Source organism: Cavia porcellus, unplaced genomic scaffold (assembly GCF_034190915.1).
Source record: "Cavia porcellus strain 051 isolate PalLab524CR breed Dunkin Hartley unplaced genomic scaffold, mCavPor4.1 scaffold_15, whole genome shotgun sequence".
NCBI classification, from domain to species: Eukaryota; Metazoa; Chordata; class Mammalia; order Rodentia; family Caviidae; genus Cavia; species Cavia porcellus.
The window spans coordinates 70,483,518-70,501,346 of NW_026947498.1; the positions used below are offsets into that span (position 1 = coordinate 70,483,518).

General features: G+C 42.4%; 1 protein-coding gene across 4 annotated transcripts in view; it reads left to right on the plus strand.

The window, feature by feature from the left end:
• The first annotated feature begins 7,285 nt into the window (after positions 1-7,285).
• Kalrn (kalirin RhoGEF kinase) overlaps positions 7,286-17,829 on the plus strand; it is a 581,802-nt gene continuing 571,258 nt past the window's right edge. Inside the window, exon 1 of one of the 4 annotated variants that reach the window (XM_063225109.1) lies at positions 7,286-7,597. In XM_063225109.1, coding sequence (XP_063081179.1) covers positions 7,531-7,597 — 67 coding nt within the window. In that variant the 5' untranslated portion in view covers positions 7,286-7,530. The remainder of the gene's footprint in view (positions 7,598-17,829) is intronic. The other 3 variants (XM_023562599.2, XM_063225110.1, XM_063225111.1) reach the window with 3 other exon arrangements.

The following is a 17,829-nucleotide window of genomic DNA, read 5'->3' on the forward strand; positions in this document are numbered from 1 at the left end:
CATTGTTTTTAACAGGTATATAGTATTTTATCAGATGGGCTTTAGACTTTTGTATATCTTAATATTCAAGGTTCTAGGGGCTGGGGATTTAGCTCAGCCGCATAAGCACCTGCCTTGCAAGCAGGCGGTCGTGAGTTCGATCCCTGGTACCGATAAAAATGAAAAAGACAAAAAATAATAATATTCAAGATTCTATACCCCTTCATACATTTAAGTTAAAGGTTACCAGAAGTTTAAATGTTACAAATAATGTATTTTCTGTCTTGTTGCATATTGTCGATAGACTTTCAATGTATTTTCTTCAAAGTTTTGGCACTACACATTTATGTGAATTGTAAAAGACAAGTCACGTCAAGGCAAGCAGCCAAGTCAGACATATCTATTTCCTGACACAGAAAGTCTGAGTTCTTTTTAAAATTCAAGCAAACATGTTAATTAGATACCGTTGGTGGCAGTTCTGTCTTCAGAACTCTGTTTCCAAGACGGATAAAAAGGTAGATAGAGTAGCCATGCCTTTTGTCTTTCGAGTGGAAATAAGGAGTTTTTTTCAATACTTCCTTAGTGATCTCATCCAGGCTGTCGCTTTACCTGCTTTTCATGCTCCCCTCACTCCATTTCATGTAACTATTCAGTGTGTCATTTCTCACGGTTATGAAGCTTGCCCAGGCCTCCTGTTCCACATGGCCCCGCTCACACGGTAGCAGTCGGTACTAGGTGGCAGCTGGGGCTAAGTGAAGATTCCACCAGCCTCTTTGGTTCTCTGTGTTTCTTAGTTTTTTTCACAGAGTGACAGCTGGACTCCAAAAATAATTTTATGTATTTTTGATTCAATTATTCTAAAATATCCTTCAAAAGTTAAACAATATAGCACATGGGTAAAAGCTCAAAAAGTGTAAAAAGATGTACAGTGAAAAGTAGTCTTTCCACTTTTGTTGTCCCCCCCCTCCCCCATTCTCTTTAGGCAATTTGTATATTCTTCCAGAGGTTTTTTAGAATAATGCATATGCAAGTTATGTTTTGCTGGGAATGCCTTCTTACCCTAAGGGTGTAACATTTTTTTCTTATTTTTTTCGTAGTTGTATTTGATTAGGCTTTATTGTGTGTAAAAGTCAGGCCGGGGCTGATGGACTTTGAGGGACTGCAGGTCACTATTCACTGTGTCAACACTCCATCAGGAACTGAGCTTCTTATTTCCTCAGTGCTGAGTGTTACCTGCATGGCTCACAAAGATGTAGTCAAAGGTATCTTCATAGTTGAATCTCTTCTGGAAGTTTTCAGACCTGTATTATGGCAGAATGAAGCCAGATGAGTGATAGTGGAACTTCTTTTTCTTTCAAGGAGAAAGGTCGTAGTAACTGGAGGAAACATAAGATCTAAGGATCAGTCCCCTTCTGGAAAGGCTAGGAGATGTGGAATGGTTAACTTTCCCTAAATCGGGAGCACTTGTTGATGAGGATGCTTGGCCATCATCAATGGCAAAGTGGATTTTTTTTTTTTTTTTTTTTTTGTACTGGGATTGAACTCATGACTTCACACTTGCCAGGCAGGTGCTTATGCTGTTGAGCTAAATCCCTGGCCCCTAGTGGATATTGTTTTTTTAACTGGTTTGTCTGGCCAGGTAAGTTCCATGAATTGAGAATTTCAACCTGACCTGAACTTGTTTACCACGGTAGAAGAATGCACTAACCTTTATTAAGCCGCATTACATTTCAATATAGTGTTTTGTATTTTGTGTATGTTATTTTGCTTTTTCCTCATGAAGATATTCAGATTTTGTAAGACTGGCCTCATCTTCATACAGATGATAAAGCAACTCAGATGATAAAGTAACTCTTTAGGGAGTTAAGGGAGTTGTCCTAAGTTACTCAGCTAGAAAAAAAGATTTGGGATAAGACCCAGTTGATTTGATTCCAAAGCCTACGCCTTTTCTCAATACCTGAAAGGCTCACAAATTAACAGTATAAGCAAGATTATAAACACTTACGAAACTTCTGGGACTGAATTACTCTTAAGAACTATAAACAGAATTCACCTGCTAAAAAGTGAAATAATCATTGAAGTGATTCTTCTCTTTTTGAAAATAAGAACTGGGGAATAGGTAATTCAAACTGGCTAGTGTGCACCTAATCTTATTACCTAAGCTGTTATGTGTATGTGTGTGGAACATCATATACTCCTAAATCCAGTATTCTGATTTAACAGTGGTTGCCCTATGAAACACACAGACTTTAAATTTCCAACAAAAAGTAAAGCCAAGAGAATGTACAAAGAATATTATTTCTAGATATATGTTAACCAAAATTTAATATTTAATGATATGGTGAGGTCTTTTTGGTACTGATGAACTTCATATTCATTATTATCAGCCTTATTCCTGAGAGGATGGTGCCTGATTTTCCTGGGCAGAAGTCCTAAGGGAAGCTGTTTGGCAGTGTTTTTGGAGGGGTTAGAGAAGGGGATTGGATGAAAGGAAAAGGAAGAAATGCTCTACAATTAGGCTGTACTTGGGCTGGGTGAGGTATGAGACTCTAGTTACGGTGAGTGGCACTTTAAAATTTTCCAATTCGCTGATGGTGAGCTTACAGGATGGTGTGGTGCACATAACCAAAACCAAAGGACTCGAGTGGTGAACAGCCTCTTTGCTTGAGGTATCCTTAGTTTGTGGAGTCACACCATCTCCTTTGATGGGTGAAGAAACTACTTGCAATGGAATAAGAAAGAGAAGCCATATTATGCGAAGCATAAGAAGTAATAATGAACTTTGGATTACCCAGGTCCTCGGGTGAGGTTCTGAGACTGTCTCTTCAATTATTTTCTTTTCTTTTTAGTATTCTTTCCAGGAAGAGCATTTTACTTTTGATGATTTGGAGAAAGTAGCCAAGCAAGTAGTCATGTTCTGAGTGGAGAGATCAGAAGAGTGAGCTAGAAAGAGCGGAGGAAGCTTTAGCTCCTGTGAACTGCTATCATCAGGGTAGCCTGGCAGGCCCAGACCCATATGTAGACCCATGCCCAAGCCCATGCCAATGACGATCCTTGTTTCTCAACCCCAAGTGTCCACCCCATTCACTGCCTGTCTAAGTCCTAGACTTTTACTTGCCTTTCAGTGACTAAGAGTTTAGCTCTTGACAGAAGGTATGTATTTCACAAGATTCTAAATATTAAGCTACGATCATGAATACCTCAGAAGGAATGAGATTATCATAATACTTTTATAGGATTTAGTCAAGAAAATATGGGACCTGTGATGAATAAGCTTTATAAGGCAGCAGTCTCGCTTTTGGGTAGAGTTTGTTGGGTTGGTTCCTGTGGTTGGAGTTTCATACAACATGGAGATTGTAGTAACTGTTGGGGGAACTAGAAATCCTCAAGGAGGCATAAGGGAGCTACAGTATTAAGTTTCCCCCATTTGACAGTGTGGTTTAGAGCCAGGAGAAGTCATGTGAAATCTTCTTCCCTGGCTAAAGGAGAGTTAAAGATTTCATCAAGGTCAGAGGGGAGCAACATGAAAGCTACACAAAAGCCAGGGAAAGGCAGGCTGATTAGCTTCCTTCTTTCTCTCCTGCTGCTTGGCTTGATATTTTCGGTGACATTTAAAGCCATTGTACAGATGTAGTGAAACTGGTGACATGGATGCTTTTGGAGCCTGTGGGGTATCATGGACAGTGTCTCAAGCCCTCCATATGGGATCCTCTGCTGGGCCTCCCTTTAGCTTCCTCCAGAGCTTAGCGTGATGTGGAATTCAGAGTATCTTTCCTAGGTATGTAGGCAGGTGGGATACATCCTTGAATTAACAAAAACAGTTAAGTGAAGTCAGTGCTGAGGATAAGAGAGGAAAACAGCAACAGAAGCAGATAGATCACTGTCTCAGAATCATCTGGGGAGCTTGTTAAAAATGCAGGCCTCTGGGAGTGAGTCCTAGTTATCTGCATGCACCAACCCTCTAAGGTGATTCTGCTACCCATTAAACTTTGAGAACCTCTGAGAGAGAGAATGTGTGAAGTTAGCTGGAAAAGGCCTCTTGGGAGAGGTGGACTTGAATTTCAGTATCTAGGTGATACTTGCTTTAGATGCTGTCCTCAGATGTGGACTAAAGGGGCCTGTTCACCTGGGGACACCAGACTCTCACTGGAGAGAGTGACAAGTGTCCAATATATCCTGTAGATGGCATCTCTGAGAATGTGTTGCTACTAGCTTCCTTTCACTACTTGGGTGCTAATCACTGAGGGAACAGAAGTGCTGTGGGAGGTGGCTGAGGATGGTGTCTGTTGAAATGTTTGGTCCATATTGCAATGGAAGCACATCTTGCAGGGCAAAATGGCAGCCTGGCAGAGCCTGCTTCCTGGGGAGGGATGGGGGAAGAATATCTGTGGATACCCTTTACTCCAATTTGTGGGTGCTAGCAGTTTTGCTACTTCTTGTGTGGCCTTCACTTGTTAAACTGTAAGGTGTGTCCGAGGAGCTGGCCAATGCTGCTGATGGAACAGGAGATGAGTGGGAAAGATTTGGGATGTGATTGGTTCTTTCCTTCCGCAGTGCTGCTTGCCTTCTGCTCCATCTACTTGTGCTGGTTTTATTTGATCGGGAACACAGTGTTTTCCTGTTGGGGTGGGTGGAAAGAAGGAGAAAAAATAGTGCCAAGGAAAGAAGGAATGTCAAAGAGAAGGGTGTATCTCCCTGTTATGGCACCAGGTAACTGCTGCACATACAGATGAGCATTGGCCCTTTGCAGTGCATGGGTGTTGCTGGCCTGGGGAGACTGTCTTTCCCTGAAGAGAATGTCTCTGCAGCTGGCAGGGTGGGCTGGAGGAACCATGCCAGCAGGAATGGCTGTGCTTGCTTTGTCCATCATGAAAGAAGGAGCCACTGTGGAAGAAATGTTTGAGATAAAAACAGCAACAATGACACAAAAATCTACTAATAAGGCTCTTTTCTGGCTGATATCCCATCCTTTCTAATTGCACTGCAGCTAAATGGTAACTCTGGCAGTCTCTTGGAACATTTTATTCGACTTCTGGAGGGGCTGCATTAATAAGGCTTTTGAGGCTCTGTGGGAGTTGAAATGAGCAGTGGTGGGCTGGGTAACTCCAAGAAACCAAGCCTGATGAATTGAAGCCAATCTTGAGTAAAGTTTCCTGCTGAATGGGTTCCCTCTGGGCCTGACCCAATGGGTAGTGCTTATGTTCTTGGGTTCAATATGGGCTCACACAGATGTTCTTTATCATTCTTTATTTCCTTTCTCTCTGAACATGAAGCTGTATGGAATATTTTGCTCTTGATAACTAAAGGAACTAAGTCAGCTTCTTTCTCCAGGCTCAAGAGTAGGGAATAGCCCAGAAGCACGAGCACATCTGTGCACCATAGTTTCTATGGTGTCCACAGGGGTACTGGGACTATCTGCTTCATAGACAGGCCCTCTTCTCTTAGCCCCTCTTGGTCTAGATCTTGTGCCATGGTGAAATCCTGCCATTTCAGACGCCCCTTAAAGTTCTTTAAAGAAGTCACTTTCGAATTACAGTATTTGGAGACACAGTCCCTGGGTAGCCAATAGGCTGGGGCCAAACAAAAGAGATTAAAGACTCTTGGTCAGTACATGACTTTACTCAGCCCTCTATTCATCCTGTGCCTGAGGCATATCAGCAGTGCCCTGAAGGAACCCACAAGAGACTGCTCATGGCAATTGGCCATGTTTCCCCAGGTCCTGCCCCACTGTGAGGACCATCAGTTCACTGTGAAAGGTGTCATATTTTGCAGGGAACTGGGCCACCAAGACTTTACACGTTATTTGACATTATGCAGGTTGTTCAACTTCTTGGAACATGGGCTTGTTCTTCTATAAATAGGAGTAGGTGAGTCCCTTTCAATAGACCTTGCAGGGCTGCTAAGAGGCCCAAAGTAGATGATGGATGTGAAAGTATTTTATGAACTAAAAAGTAGCAGTCCTATGTGTATGGTGTGTGATGGATTCTTTTTATTCATGAAAGGGGAGACCGTGGGTCACTTCTCTCTGGAGAAAAGAAGTGTTTTGCATTCTTGTGTTAACTAGCGTTTTGTCCATGAAAGGTAATAACAAAATAATACTAACAAAGCCTCAGAGGTGGTATGTCTTGGGTGGTAGTGTCTGTTCTATCCCAAACCTGCCCTTTAAGAAGGAACCATGAGGCAGTCCCTGGGCAGGGACTAGTGAGTACAGATCAGGGCTCTGGCCACTTTTTCACTTTCTCTCCTCTCTTAGATCCTGGTTCCTGGACATGCCTCCCCCTGTTAGTTCTTTAAAAATGTGCAGCCTGTCACGTCTTGGAGTTCCCAGGAAGAGCAGATGTCATGGGAGACTTTCTCCAGCTGCCTGATGGAGATCAGGAGGCCTGGGTTGCCAATGTGAGAATGGGCTGTGCTGTACAAAATGCTGCAACTGCCAGCTAGCTTTTAGACTTGGGGGATTCTTGACCTGGAGTTCCTTTAGATTTCATTTCTGTGACCAACATTCCCAGTCTCTAGGGAACCTGATCATGACCATGACCATGACCGTGACCATGACCATGTCCATGCCCATGCCCACGCCCATGACCATGACCAGTATATAGCCAGCCTGTCATTTGGGGGCTACTCAGAAAGGCAAAGACAGGTTACTCTGCCATCTTTCTACAGTCCATGGACAGTGCCTGGACAGGCATGGACAGTTGGGTGCTGGAAAAATTAGGATTTGGCCTTAAGTGGGGAAGGAGCATTGCTGGCAGAAGTGCAGGCGTAGAGAGGAGATGATTTGGCACAAGGGAGAGGGGCAGAAAGGACAAGGAGAATCTTCTGTCTGCCACGATATACCAGTGATGTTATATCCCTCCTTTGAGTCTCTAATACCTGTGTGAGGCAAATACTGTTCTCTCCAGTTCACAAAGGAAGAAACTTAGGCCAAGGAAACTTTAGCTGGCTCAAGGCCAGCCAAGGATTAAATGGCAAGCAGAATTTGAGCCCATGACTGTGAGGGTCTGCAGTTTTATTCCGGGTCATGCAGGCCTCACAATCATGGGTTAAGTCCCCACATGGAGGGAGGCAGGCAGCCTTCTGGCCTTCTGTACTGGCCCCAGAACCCAGGATGGCTGAGTGTTCAGTTTTCCACACTCCTTTCTTACTGGAAAAGCCACTTGCCTCTGTGTGGGAGGAAGGGAAAGAGGATGGTGGAAGACCCTGGAGTGAAATTTAAGACATGGCCTTCACCGTGGGTTTTCATTCCCAAGACCACCTCAAACCTTGCCTCTCCCCCCTTCCTCCCCCACATCTCCAGCCTCCCCTTGGGTCCATGCGGCTCAGTCTGCACACGGCGTTGTTCTGCACTTGTTCCTTTGTTGCTGTGAAACAGGCTCCCGGCACAGTCAGCTTCTGTGTGGGAGGACTGGTGGCTGTCTTTGCAGGCAGGCATTTGCTTAGAGCAGGCTGCATGTGAGCCCAGCTTCCAGCAATTCCGGCCTCCTGAAGTCGGTGGTGGGATGAGGCTCTGCCCAGGGGACCGGCTGTGAAGGATGAGTTCAGGGTGGGATGACGGACCGCTTCTGGGACCAGTGGTATCTCTGGTATCTCCGCTTGCTCCGGCTGCTGGATCGAGGTATCGTGTGTGTGTGTGGGGGGGGGGGGTAGAAAATGAATGAATGAATGAATGCAAGAGAGACAGAGAAAGACAGCAGAAAACAAAAAGAAAAAGAAGGAATTAAGCAGCACTAAGTAGCAAACCTGTGGAAAGTGAAGAAAGGACATGTGCAGCCCTGCTGGGCATGAGGAGCACAGGGTTGTGTGAGGAACAGCTGTATGATAGGATTGTATTTTTTGCTAGATTTTTCGTCAGACTCAGTGTCATAGTCAAAAACAAGTGAAGCCTTGATTTGCTGTGCTCACCATGGAGCATCAGGGAAACAGGACAGGAAGAATGGTCACTGTGGTAAAAAAAAACTGGGACAAACCAACACAGACTCAGATATCAGATCTGCCACTGATCTTTGGGACCCTGAGCTAATTTTTGTGGCTTTTCTGAGCTTGTTACTTATCTGTAAAATTGGTGTGACAGGACCTATCTACTATGGGTGCTATAGCATTTGTAGTTCATATGCTTGAAACATATATGTCATAGCTAGTGTGCACAGTGGGTAAGTACTAAATGCTAATTCCCCCCTGCCAGCTTCTAAGTGTCACAGAGCTATAGCACCTGTCCTGAGGGGAGCTCCCTCTGTTGATTGTCTCTATAGGTAGAGCCAGCCCACAACTTGAGGTTAGTGAAAAGGAAAAGGAGGGTCAGTTTTATTTCTCAAGGTAATAGGACCTTAGTACATTTCACTGTCAGTCACAATCAAAATCTGGTAATGTCACACAAATCCAGACTTGCTGTTGTAAGGAAGAGGTACTGTGAACTTTGTTTAGTAACGATTTTTTAGTATTGAATGCTAGTTCAAAGAGCTTTGGCTCTTGTAACAAGCTGTGGCAAGATTGAAATCAAATCCTTGATGGAAAAGATGGTCCTGGGGAAGTCCTACAACAAACCCCAAGGTGTGTTCCTTGCCTTCAGGAACAATCTCAGATGTGCCAGGAGATCAATACTAACTGGAAGTAGAGAGCTTCTCAGAACAGGAGAACCAGGACCCTTCTGGGAGAGAAATCAAAGATGGAGGAAATCAACCCAGTACTGCAGAAAGTGATCTTTCACTAGCACCGAGAAACAGACCCGTGGGAGCTTGGACTTGAGATGATGATACTAAGAGGAGCAAAACTTCATGATGGTGGAAATCACGGACTAGGGAAAAGGGAAGAATCCTATTGCCTTATCTGTGTGTTCTTAGTCGAATTACTTAATTTCTCTGTGTCTGCTTTTGTTCATTGGTAAAAAGACGATGATGTTAACTTACAGGATGGCTATAGGAGTTAGGTGAGGAACTAAAGTGAAATGCTTACCCCAGTAACCAGCATGGTTAGTTTTCACTACCAAGACAGTTAATTCTTACTGTCCTTCAAACATCTTGGAAAGACATCTATAGGTCTCAGTAACCAGGAGCCAAGAAGAAGTTCAATTAAGAATTGTAACAGGCTTAGAAGTGATTTATATGACTGTGAAGTAAAGCAAGATTCAAACTAGAATATCATAGTAATTTTTAAAAGAACCTAAATAATAATATATAACCTATAACAATAGTTTATTTTCAATTTTTATAAATTGTTTCGGTCCATGAATTGCAACCTTTGGTTCAAGTTCTGGCTTTCTTACTTTCTATGTGTCTCAGAATAAACAACTTTTCTTCAGTTCATTAAACTAAAAAATGAGATTGATGATCCTTGGTAGAAATATATTGTGTTAGTTCATGTAAAAGTGTCTAATAATAAATTTACAGACTGTAGATTAACCTGTTCCACTGGATAGCAAAGGTAGATTACCAGAACCATGTGTTCTTCTGTGCTTGTTTGGTTACATGTGTGGCTATGATCCGAAAGCTTATGGTTTTTCATATAAAGTGTCTGTTGGATTTTCTCTAGTGTGAGGCTTTAGGCTAGCAGCTCCTGACTGAATTACTGACAGCATAGGGTATCTGATTTTTAGACTTCTGGGAGCTGGCTATTGAGGATGTAGCCGAGTTTTAGTTGATGGGTATTATAGTATTATATATGTTCATGTGTGCACACTCACATCATATTCAGACCATTTGGTTTCGGCAGCTTTAATAACTAACATTAACTAACATTGCATAGAGCACACAGCTTCCAGACTGAATACCTCAAAAATGTTATTGAGCTAGCTCAATAAATGTCTAATGAATAAGTGAATGAATGATGAACCCACCTTTCAGAGCAGTGAAAACATTTCTCTTAGATCTCTATGGTGACAGAATTTAGCTCCCTTCATCTGTTTTAGAATTTTATGAATGTTTCCTTTATCATTGTTGTTACTTATATCATCTGGAAAGTTGCAGACCTCAAGAAAGAAGAGAAAAAGATGAGAAAGAGGGAGGGAATGATGAGGTAGCTCAGCAAGCTATGTTCTTTCCCAAGATATCTGCTTGGCTATGACTGGAAGATAAATGAATGAATGTGTGATTTGACACATCTAGGAAAAGGGAAGAAACAGAACATGTCATGGTACAGAAATAAACTTTACTAAGAAATAACAGTGTATACTTATTGATTGCAGACCAATATTTTATCTTTTCCTTCATTGTTCTGCTAGTAGTAGTTTTTTAAAAAATGTGCTTTTTTCTAGGTCTCTACTGAACTATATGTAAGGATTTATATGATTCTGAACGGCCAGCTTGCTCAAACATTACATTTTGATGATTTGTTCTCATTAATAGCAGATGCTGTTTTTATTGTGTGTGTTACTGGATTTTTGTCAACTATGCTGACTGTGGTCTGTTGTAGCCAACATCTACAGATGTTGGCTTAGGGAGATGGTTGTCTTGATGGGGACTGCCCATCAACAGGAAAGAACTCATATAGATAGGAAGCATAGGATGCATAATGTTTAGTTGTTGTTCAGTTTAGTTTTGGTGTATCCATGGGGACCTGACAAGTAAGGTGGGTGTTTGCATTTCTTTGTAATGTTTTTGGTAGGTGAGGGAGAAGAGTTGAATACTGATGCTCTTTATTCATAATGCCGCAGGCAGTGTTTCCCAGCCTAGGAATGTTTATACTGGTAATCCCAAGAGGTGACTTTAGGTGATTTAAAGATGTTGCTTGAGCTTCTCTTGCTGGCCACTGCCTGGTATAATGCAGTAGGTAGTCTCTTCTGCCCAGTGCCTGCTTCTACAAGGCTCTCCACCCAGTGACTTCATCTTATCCAGTACAGGGCCTCTCAGCTCTGTCTGTCCTTTACTTTTCTCCTTGTTCCTATTTTTAGCCTCCCTCACACCCTTCTGCTTGCCCTGCCTGAATCTCTGACCCTAGATGTCTGCTCACGAAGTGTTCTTGTGCCCTCACTCTCTGCCCCCATGCCTGATTGCTATAGTTCCACTATTCCTTTTAGGGTACGGCTTCATGGTACCTGCTGTCCTGGGTGTTCCTGTCACTCTCCAGCCTATCACTGGCTTCTCTACCTTTTCATCACTCTGCTAGGTCAGCGTGCCCTCCCTGCCCTGCCTTCTCTGCCCTCTGCTTCTGAATGCTTTCCACTCCAGAGCAACTGTATTTTGTTCCGGACTTTTTATGTCACCTTGCCATTACCCCAAGTCTACTCATAAATTTAAGTAAAAAATGGAGTCATTTAAAACAATACCAAAGAAATCACAGTGTAGGAAGCATGTATTGATGGTGATAATAGTTATAAAAGTACAAAAATGACTAATGTTTAGAAAACTTAAGTGATAGGTTGAATCTACAATATAGGTTTTAGGCTGATAATTTCTTCTTGATGCTCTGTCCACATTCCTGTGGCTGCCACAGTTGCTCAGGATTATGAACCAGACTGGTCCTCCTCCTTCTGTGTGTGTCACAGTCCCTGGGAGTTCTTTTGGGCTTCATTTCCTTCTTCTCCAGCAGGTTCAACTAGGATCACTGGAAAAGGCGCTGGACACTGATGTGTTTGAAGGGCTCTGTAGGTGATGCTGTAGGCACCAGGGTTGGTTCTGCTCATTGCTATTCTTTAATATGATGCCAGAGAGTAAAGGTAAACATGACTCCGGGGCAAAACAACAAAACAAATGAGACAGTCAGTTATTATGTGAGAATTGTAATCACAGATGTAAATATAGGACTGTATTAAGAAACAAGATATAAAAGAAAATCATTGGGTATAATTTATGCACCTTTAGAAACTATATACAATCATTTTCCATTACTATCTAATTAAAAGTGACTTTTATTCATATTCTCAGGAAAAATTTTACCTACAACCAGGAGGTTGTCTGAGTCCAGATTATTTTGGGTTTATAGTTCTCTGTTCTGGATGCCTACAGTTTTGGACATAAGGATGGTGATTTGTCATTCTAGATGCCAAAAACCATTTCTTTCTTTAGTGTAACTTTTACTAGACAATAGTTGGGTGCTACCCATTTTACTGATGGGAACCAGGCTCATAGAGATTAATAACTTTTCTAAAACTACACAGCTGCTAAGGAAAAGCCAAAATGTTTCCAGGACCCCTGATTCCCATCTGGGTTGCAAGTTTCCTTACCTGCTGTCATGCAGGTTTTAGAGCCCCTCATGCAGCTCTCTTAGCATGCATGTTGAACTGGGTATCTAGCCAGCTCCCTTGTCAGCAGATTGTAGACTATATCACTGAGGTGCCTTGTCTGTAGTATGAGATCACCAGACTGATGTATCTAGGCCAAGTCCTGAGGGAAGGGCACTGATAGCTGCGCTGAGAGGTCCTGGTGTGGGGTTTCTGTGCAGGGGGGTGGAGGTTACCCCAGTGGAAGAATAGGCAGAACTATGCTTCACTGGGTGTGGCATGGCCTCTGAGGGCTTGCTCTTCTGTTAAGGCCAAGGGCCACTGGGACAGTAACTATGTCTCTCGGTGGTTAGGAAGACAGCTGAATTCCCAGTGTATGTGATGGGTTTGCTTTTCATATTGTGGTTGAAGGTGATTGTTATCAAAGAAACTGTCAAAACAGTAAATACCATTGTTGTTAGTGGCATTAGAAATAGTACATACCAGTGATGGCAAGCCTTTTTAAGACTGAATGCCCAAACTGCAACCCAAAACCCACTTATTTATCTTAAAGGGCCAACACTGCAACAGTGTAACACTGAATACTGAGGTTTTAGTTAAAAAAAAAAAAGCCAACAAAAAACTTACACGTTAACATTTTTTGTCTTAAAAAAGAAAAAACAACTCTTTGCTGAGTTTTTCATAAGAAAATTCAAAGCTAAATTCTCTTAATAAAAATGAATGTATTAAATTTCACAGCCAGTCCAACCAAATACGTACATATCCGTGGCAGCACGCTGACAGGCCATGCAAAAGATTGGAGGAGTCACTTGAGGCTTGTGAAGTCATTGCCTCATGTCCCTACTTCTTTCTGAGCATGTACATGGCCCCCATGTGCAGCGTTGTCTGGTGCTTGGCTACTGGGGTAATGCTAGGGTGGCTTGGTTTACAAGCCAATAGAGAGGGTTCTTTGTGCTCACTCTGACATGTATGCCATAGGTTTGCCACCACTTTTATAAACCAGACACTTTAGGGAACATTAGGGTTAAGAGGAAGGATTTTTGCTCTCAGGAGCTTCAAAGTTTTGGAAGGATCCTAAAGACCAAGGATCAGCAGGAAACCCTCGTGGTCTCTTATGGTCCCTCTTTGCAATGACGGATCATCTATAAGTAAGTCTCCTCTAGCCCTAACAGTTCATGGTTCCATGAAGACACCACCTGCCACATCTATAAAACCTATGCCTGTAACACCTACAGTATACATATGTGATGTCGCAGGCTTTATTTCATGTTGAGTTGCTAAATGAGTGCTGTGAATTCATAAAATGGAGAAATAATTTGGTCCAAATGAAGAAATGCTCATTCATTTAACAAATGTCTTCTGAGGACCTGTCATATGCTTTGCTCTATTTGGGGCTCTGAGAGTAGAGTATTGAAGAATGTAGTGTTCTTGTCTTCATGATGTTTTATTGTCTAGTCAGAGAAATAGACAATAACAACACAATGAGGTAGAATGTAAAGGAGAGAACTGACTTAAGCTTTAGTAGTACTTACTTATGAGGATGCAAATCAGAATACAATCTTGCTTGGGTGATTACAACTAAACGACGCTGCCTGTGTGGTTAGAGTCAAGGGACATTAGAGTGAGAGGTTGAGGCCACGTAATGAAGATTCTTGCTCACGTGTTGTGTTGCAAGTAATTGTTGGCACGATAGAAGCATTTTATTGAAAAAATGTATTGAACATTACTCATATGTTAGACTAGCTGCTGGAGATACAAAGAAGCATAACATGGGGTACCATGGTCTAAGGAGAGACTTCAATGCATGAAAGTATTTTACAACAACATTGGTAAGTGAAATTAGTGCGGTTTGCTTAAGAGGACCAAATAATTAGTTGCCTATAGGAATTGAAGTAGTGTCTTTTCAGAATTTCTGATACTGAAGTTCAGGCACGCAGGATGAACAGGAATTTGGTGAAAAGAGTGTGGTCAGTTCAGTCAGTAAGCATGGAGAGAGACACAGAGAAGGTTGAAGGGGGATTCATAGCTAATTTAGAAGTTTATAGCTGAAGAAGAAGGGGAGTTCATGTGCCTGGAAGATAGCCCACGGGAAGACATTACCGGGAACTCCTGAGCACACAGCCTACTGCTGATCATGCTCTTTAAAGGTGAATCGAGATACAAAAGAAAAACTGGATGAAAAGAAGACTGGAAATGAAGGGAGAGTAGGTTTATGGAAGGGAAGGAAGTGAGAGTGAGATCATATCAGGGAGCAACAGGAATTTCTTGTGTCTCACTTTCAAGGATCCTGGAAAGTTTACCTTCAGGTTTGACTGGAGGAGTGGTAACAGTTGTGCCAGAAGTTTGAAAGGGGAAATTGGATTGATGGTGTTAAATAAGAGATTTAGAATCCTCGAGTTTCAGATCACAAAATGCCAGATTCCTTCTTGCGATTGAACTGTGTCTGTGACTGTAGGAAACAGCTAAGGCAGGAGATGCATCGTTTTGAGTCATCTATCCAGAAGTGACCATGTACTGATACTCGTTCAAGAAAGACAGTATAGAGGAAAGTGAGAATGTAGTCTGACTCTGAAAAGTGAGAGATGAGAAAAATATTTCTTAAGGGCAGTAAGTGAGCCAAGTCAATAATTTCATGGGAATAGAGGAGAAGGGGCAGTTGGGGATCCCCATGTGCAGGGAGATGGCGCAGTGTTGAAGGATTTGGCGACAGAAGGCATTGGTGACTACTTATAGGATTGTTTGAGGGCCTTGATGAGGAGAAACCAGATTGTAGTGGGAGGAGGTGGTAAGGATGAGGCGGCAGCAAGCACATACTCTTTACTTGAGGATTTGTCAGAATACGTGAGGTAAGAATAGAGTGGAGGTTGGTGGGACATTAGGGTCAAGGGATGGCTTTGTTAAAGAGGGGAGGTCTCAGTGTGTTTCAGGCGTGAGGGGTGACCAGTGACAGAAGTTTGAAAATGATGAACAGGAATGGATTTATTAATATAGTCAGTAAATGCGTGGTGTTCAGTGACGATGCCTGCAGGTATTCTAGGCTCTGTGGTATTTGCTGAGGATACAGGATGACCAAGGCATGAAGTCTTCATGAAGTTTACATTCTAGAGAGCGAGGCAGACAATATACAAGTTGAGTAACAGTTGAGTTTGTAATAGCAGCTTGTGATCAGTGCTGTAAAATGTGGCAGTGGCCTGGAGGAGGTAGGAACAGGTGGATTAAGGGTGCAGGTGGAAGCAGTAGACTGGAGGAGAGGAGACACTTCCTCTGTAGGGAGGAAGAAAGGAGGAGTACTTAGAAAATGATTCTTTAGTAGTAAAAAGAAAAGTGAAGATGTGTCATTCACATGGCCTTCGTATTTTTAAGCAAAGGATCAGATGATATTCTGGGCTGAGACGAGACGTTGGATGGTAGGCCTTTATCTGCTTCACTCAAATCTCCAACAATTTTGTAATCTAGAGAGTGGTTCTTATTGTATGAATGAGATCACTGGAGGGACGTAGAGAGGATCCATGACTAGAAAGGTAAGACTCGAGTCTTACCTGGATACTCTTAGCATTGACTGCCTCTCTAAGGGCCAGTTCAGAGGAGACTGTTAACACAATCAAGAGAATAGTTCCCTGTCTCTCCTCTTCCACACCGAGGTTAAGCTTTTACTTTTTCTGCCTTAGCCTCTGAGAATTTTAAGAGTACAAGCATGTGCCCGCAGACTTGGTTTCTCCCTGTTCTCATAAAATTCTATTCTAAGTCCTGGAGGAGATGTTGGAGAGAAGTGAGACGCTGGAGAGGACTATATCTAGAATGAATTAAAGACATAAATCAAGTGATCAACAAGTACTTGTATTTGGATCCTTAAGAATTTTGATAGAGCAAGGGGAAAAGGGCATTCAGGGTGAAAGAAAATGTAATGTAAACCCTTCAGAGGTTTAGCACAAAGATGTAATCAGAGAATATTGGGGCTTGATTAGGTTAAAAAAAACTGAACTTACTGGGTCATAAAATGGTATTGGGGCAAACAAGATCAGTGATGAGTGAAGAAGCTTGTGTGTGTGTGTGTGTGTGTGTGTGTGTGTGTTTTCTTTACCTGATTTCACTTGCACAGTCATACAATTACACAATGGCTGAACCACTTGTGAACAACTTGGGGGGTGGGTCTCAACTCCCAAGCTGAGACCTTGTTAATGTGTTCTCTTGTAGTTTTAACCCAGTGCTATCCCTTTTAACATGTTCAGTAGCCTCGTTGTAGTAATTGTATGTGGAAGAATGAGCAGGCTGGAAAATTCATGGGTTGGAAAAGGTGTTTAGTTTGGATTTCATCTTTTAAATTTCCAGTCAAGATTTCTAAGAAGGTTAAGAAAGTAAGATTGTGTTTCTTTCTCCATTTTTCCCTGTTATTTTCGTGAAGGTGTGTTGGAGTTGGAAGTGGCACCTCCTAACTCTGCCCCGCTACTGGAGAATTGTTCTCTAAAGAACCCAGCCCAGGGAAAAGACAGAGAAAACTCTTCCTTGTAAACTTAGAAGGAAGAATTTGCATGGGACTTTTAATTTACATTCATGCTAAATGAAACCTGTTAGATGAGTAAATAAGATCCATATTTTATACACTATTTTAAGCCTGTCTCAAAATAAAATACAGAGCCAGAAGTGGAGGAAGGGCATACGTCTTGGAGACAAAACGACAAAGCTTAGTGGTCAGTGTTTTCATTTTAATGATTCCAAATCCAGTACAAGTCCCTGAGGGACAGGGGAATCACATTTTTTTTCCCCTGCTGGAAGTTTCAGGATGAACACAGCCAAATGCTTTGAGACATAATTAAAGTTACAAACACCTATCCTTGGAAATAAACAGACTTTTCATCCTGGGGTCTCTAGCTTGAGATAGTGTGGTTAGAAAGCAGTTGAAATTATGGAGACTTTTCTTTCTCTGGCCATTGGCCCTCCAAAACTTCCGTTATGTGCCTTCCCTTCCCATTCTTTTCTCTCCCCCTTCCTCTTCACTGCTGCCTCAGCCACATACGTACGTATATACACGCATATACACAAAACCTGGTATTGACTCCTTCCCTGCCACAGTGAGAGAACCGCTGATGGAGGCTCCTGTGTCTGCAGGAGGCTAGACTGGGCTGGTGGAGGCAGCATATGCACAGCAGGAAAGAAGTCTGCCAAGCACATGGGGTATTGGAATGGGGAGGCATTGCTAGGTATGGAAGGAAGCAGGGAGGGATGTTCTGTACATTACAGGCTGGAAAATCCAGCTCATAGGAAGGTCTCAAAGACCCAGGAGGCCAAGGGAGCCCCTTCTCCTGTGGTTGGACATGGTGAAATGAGAGCTCTGCCAGTCTGGATCTCCTTTGTCTTGGAAAGCTTTCTGAACCTGCAAAGATCACAGTTAAGAAACTTGGCATGGTCAGCCTCCAACTGTATCTTGAACACCTGAAATATAAATGATACAGAGGCTCTAGTGCACATAGGCACAATCTGTCTGGCCAGTTGCAGTCTAATCTTATCCTAGTTGGGAAGGCTCTGGTTATCATAAAAAACAAAGAACTAGGATATTCCTGCCACTGGCTACCTTGGTCCTGTACTGTGCCTCTTAGGGAGAATGATTTTGGGTTGGACTGGATGAGACCTGTATCAATAATCATGTTAATAACGTCTCTTTTAGGAAGATGTATTAATACATTCTTTTTTTTTAAAGA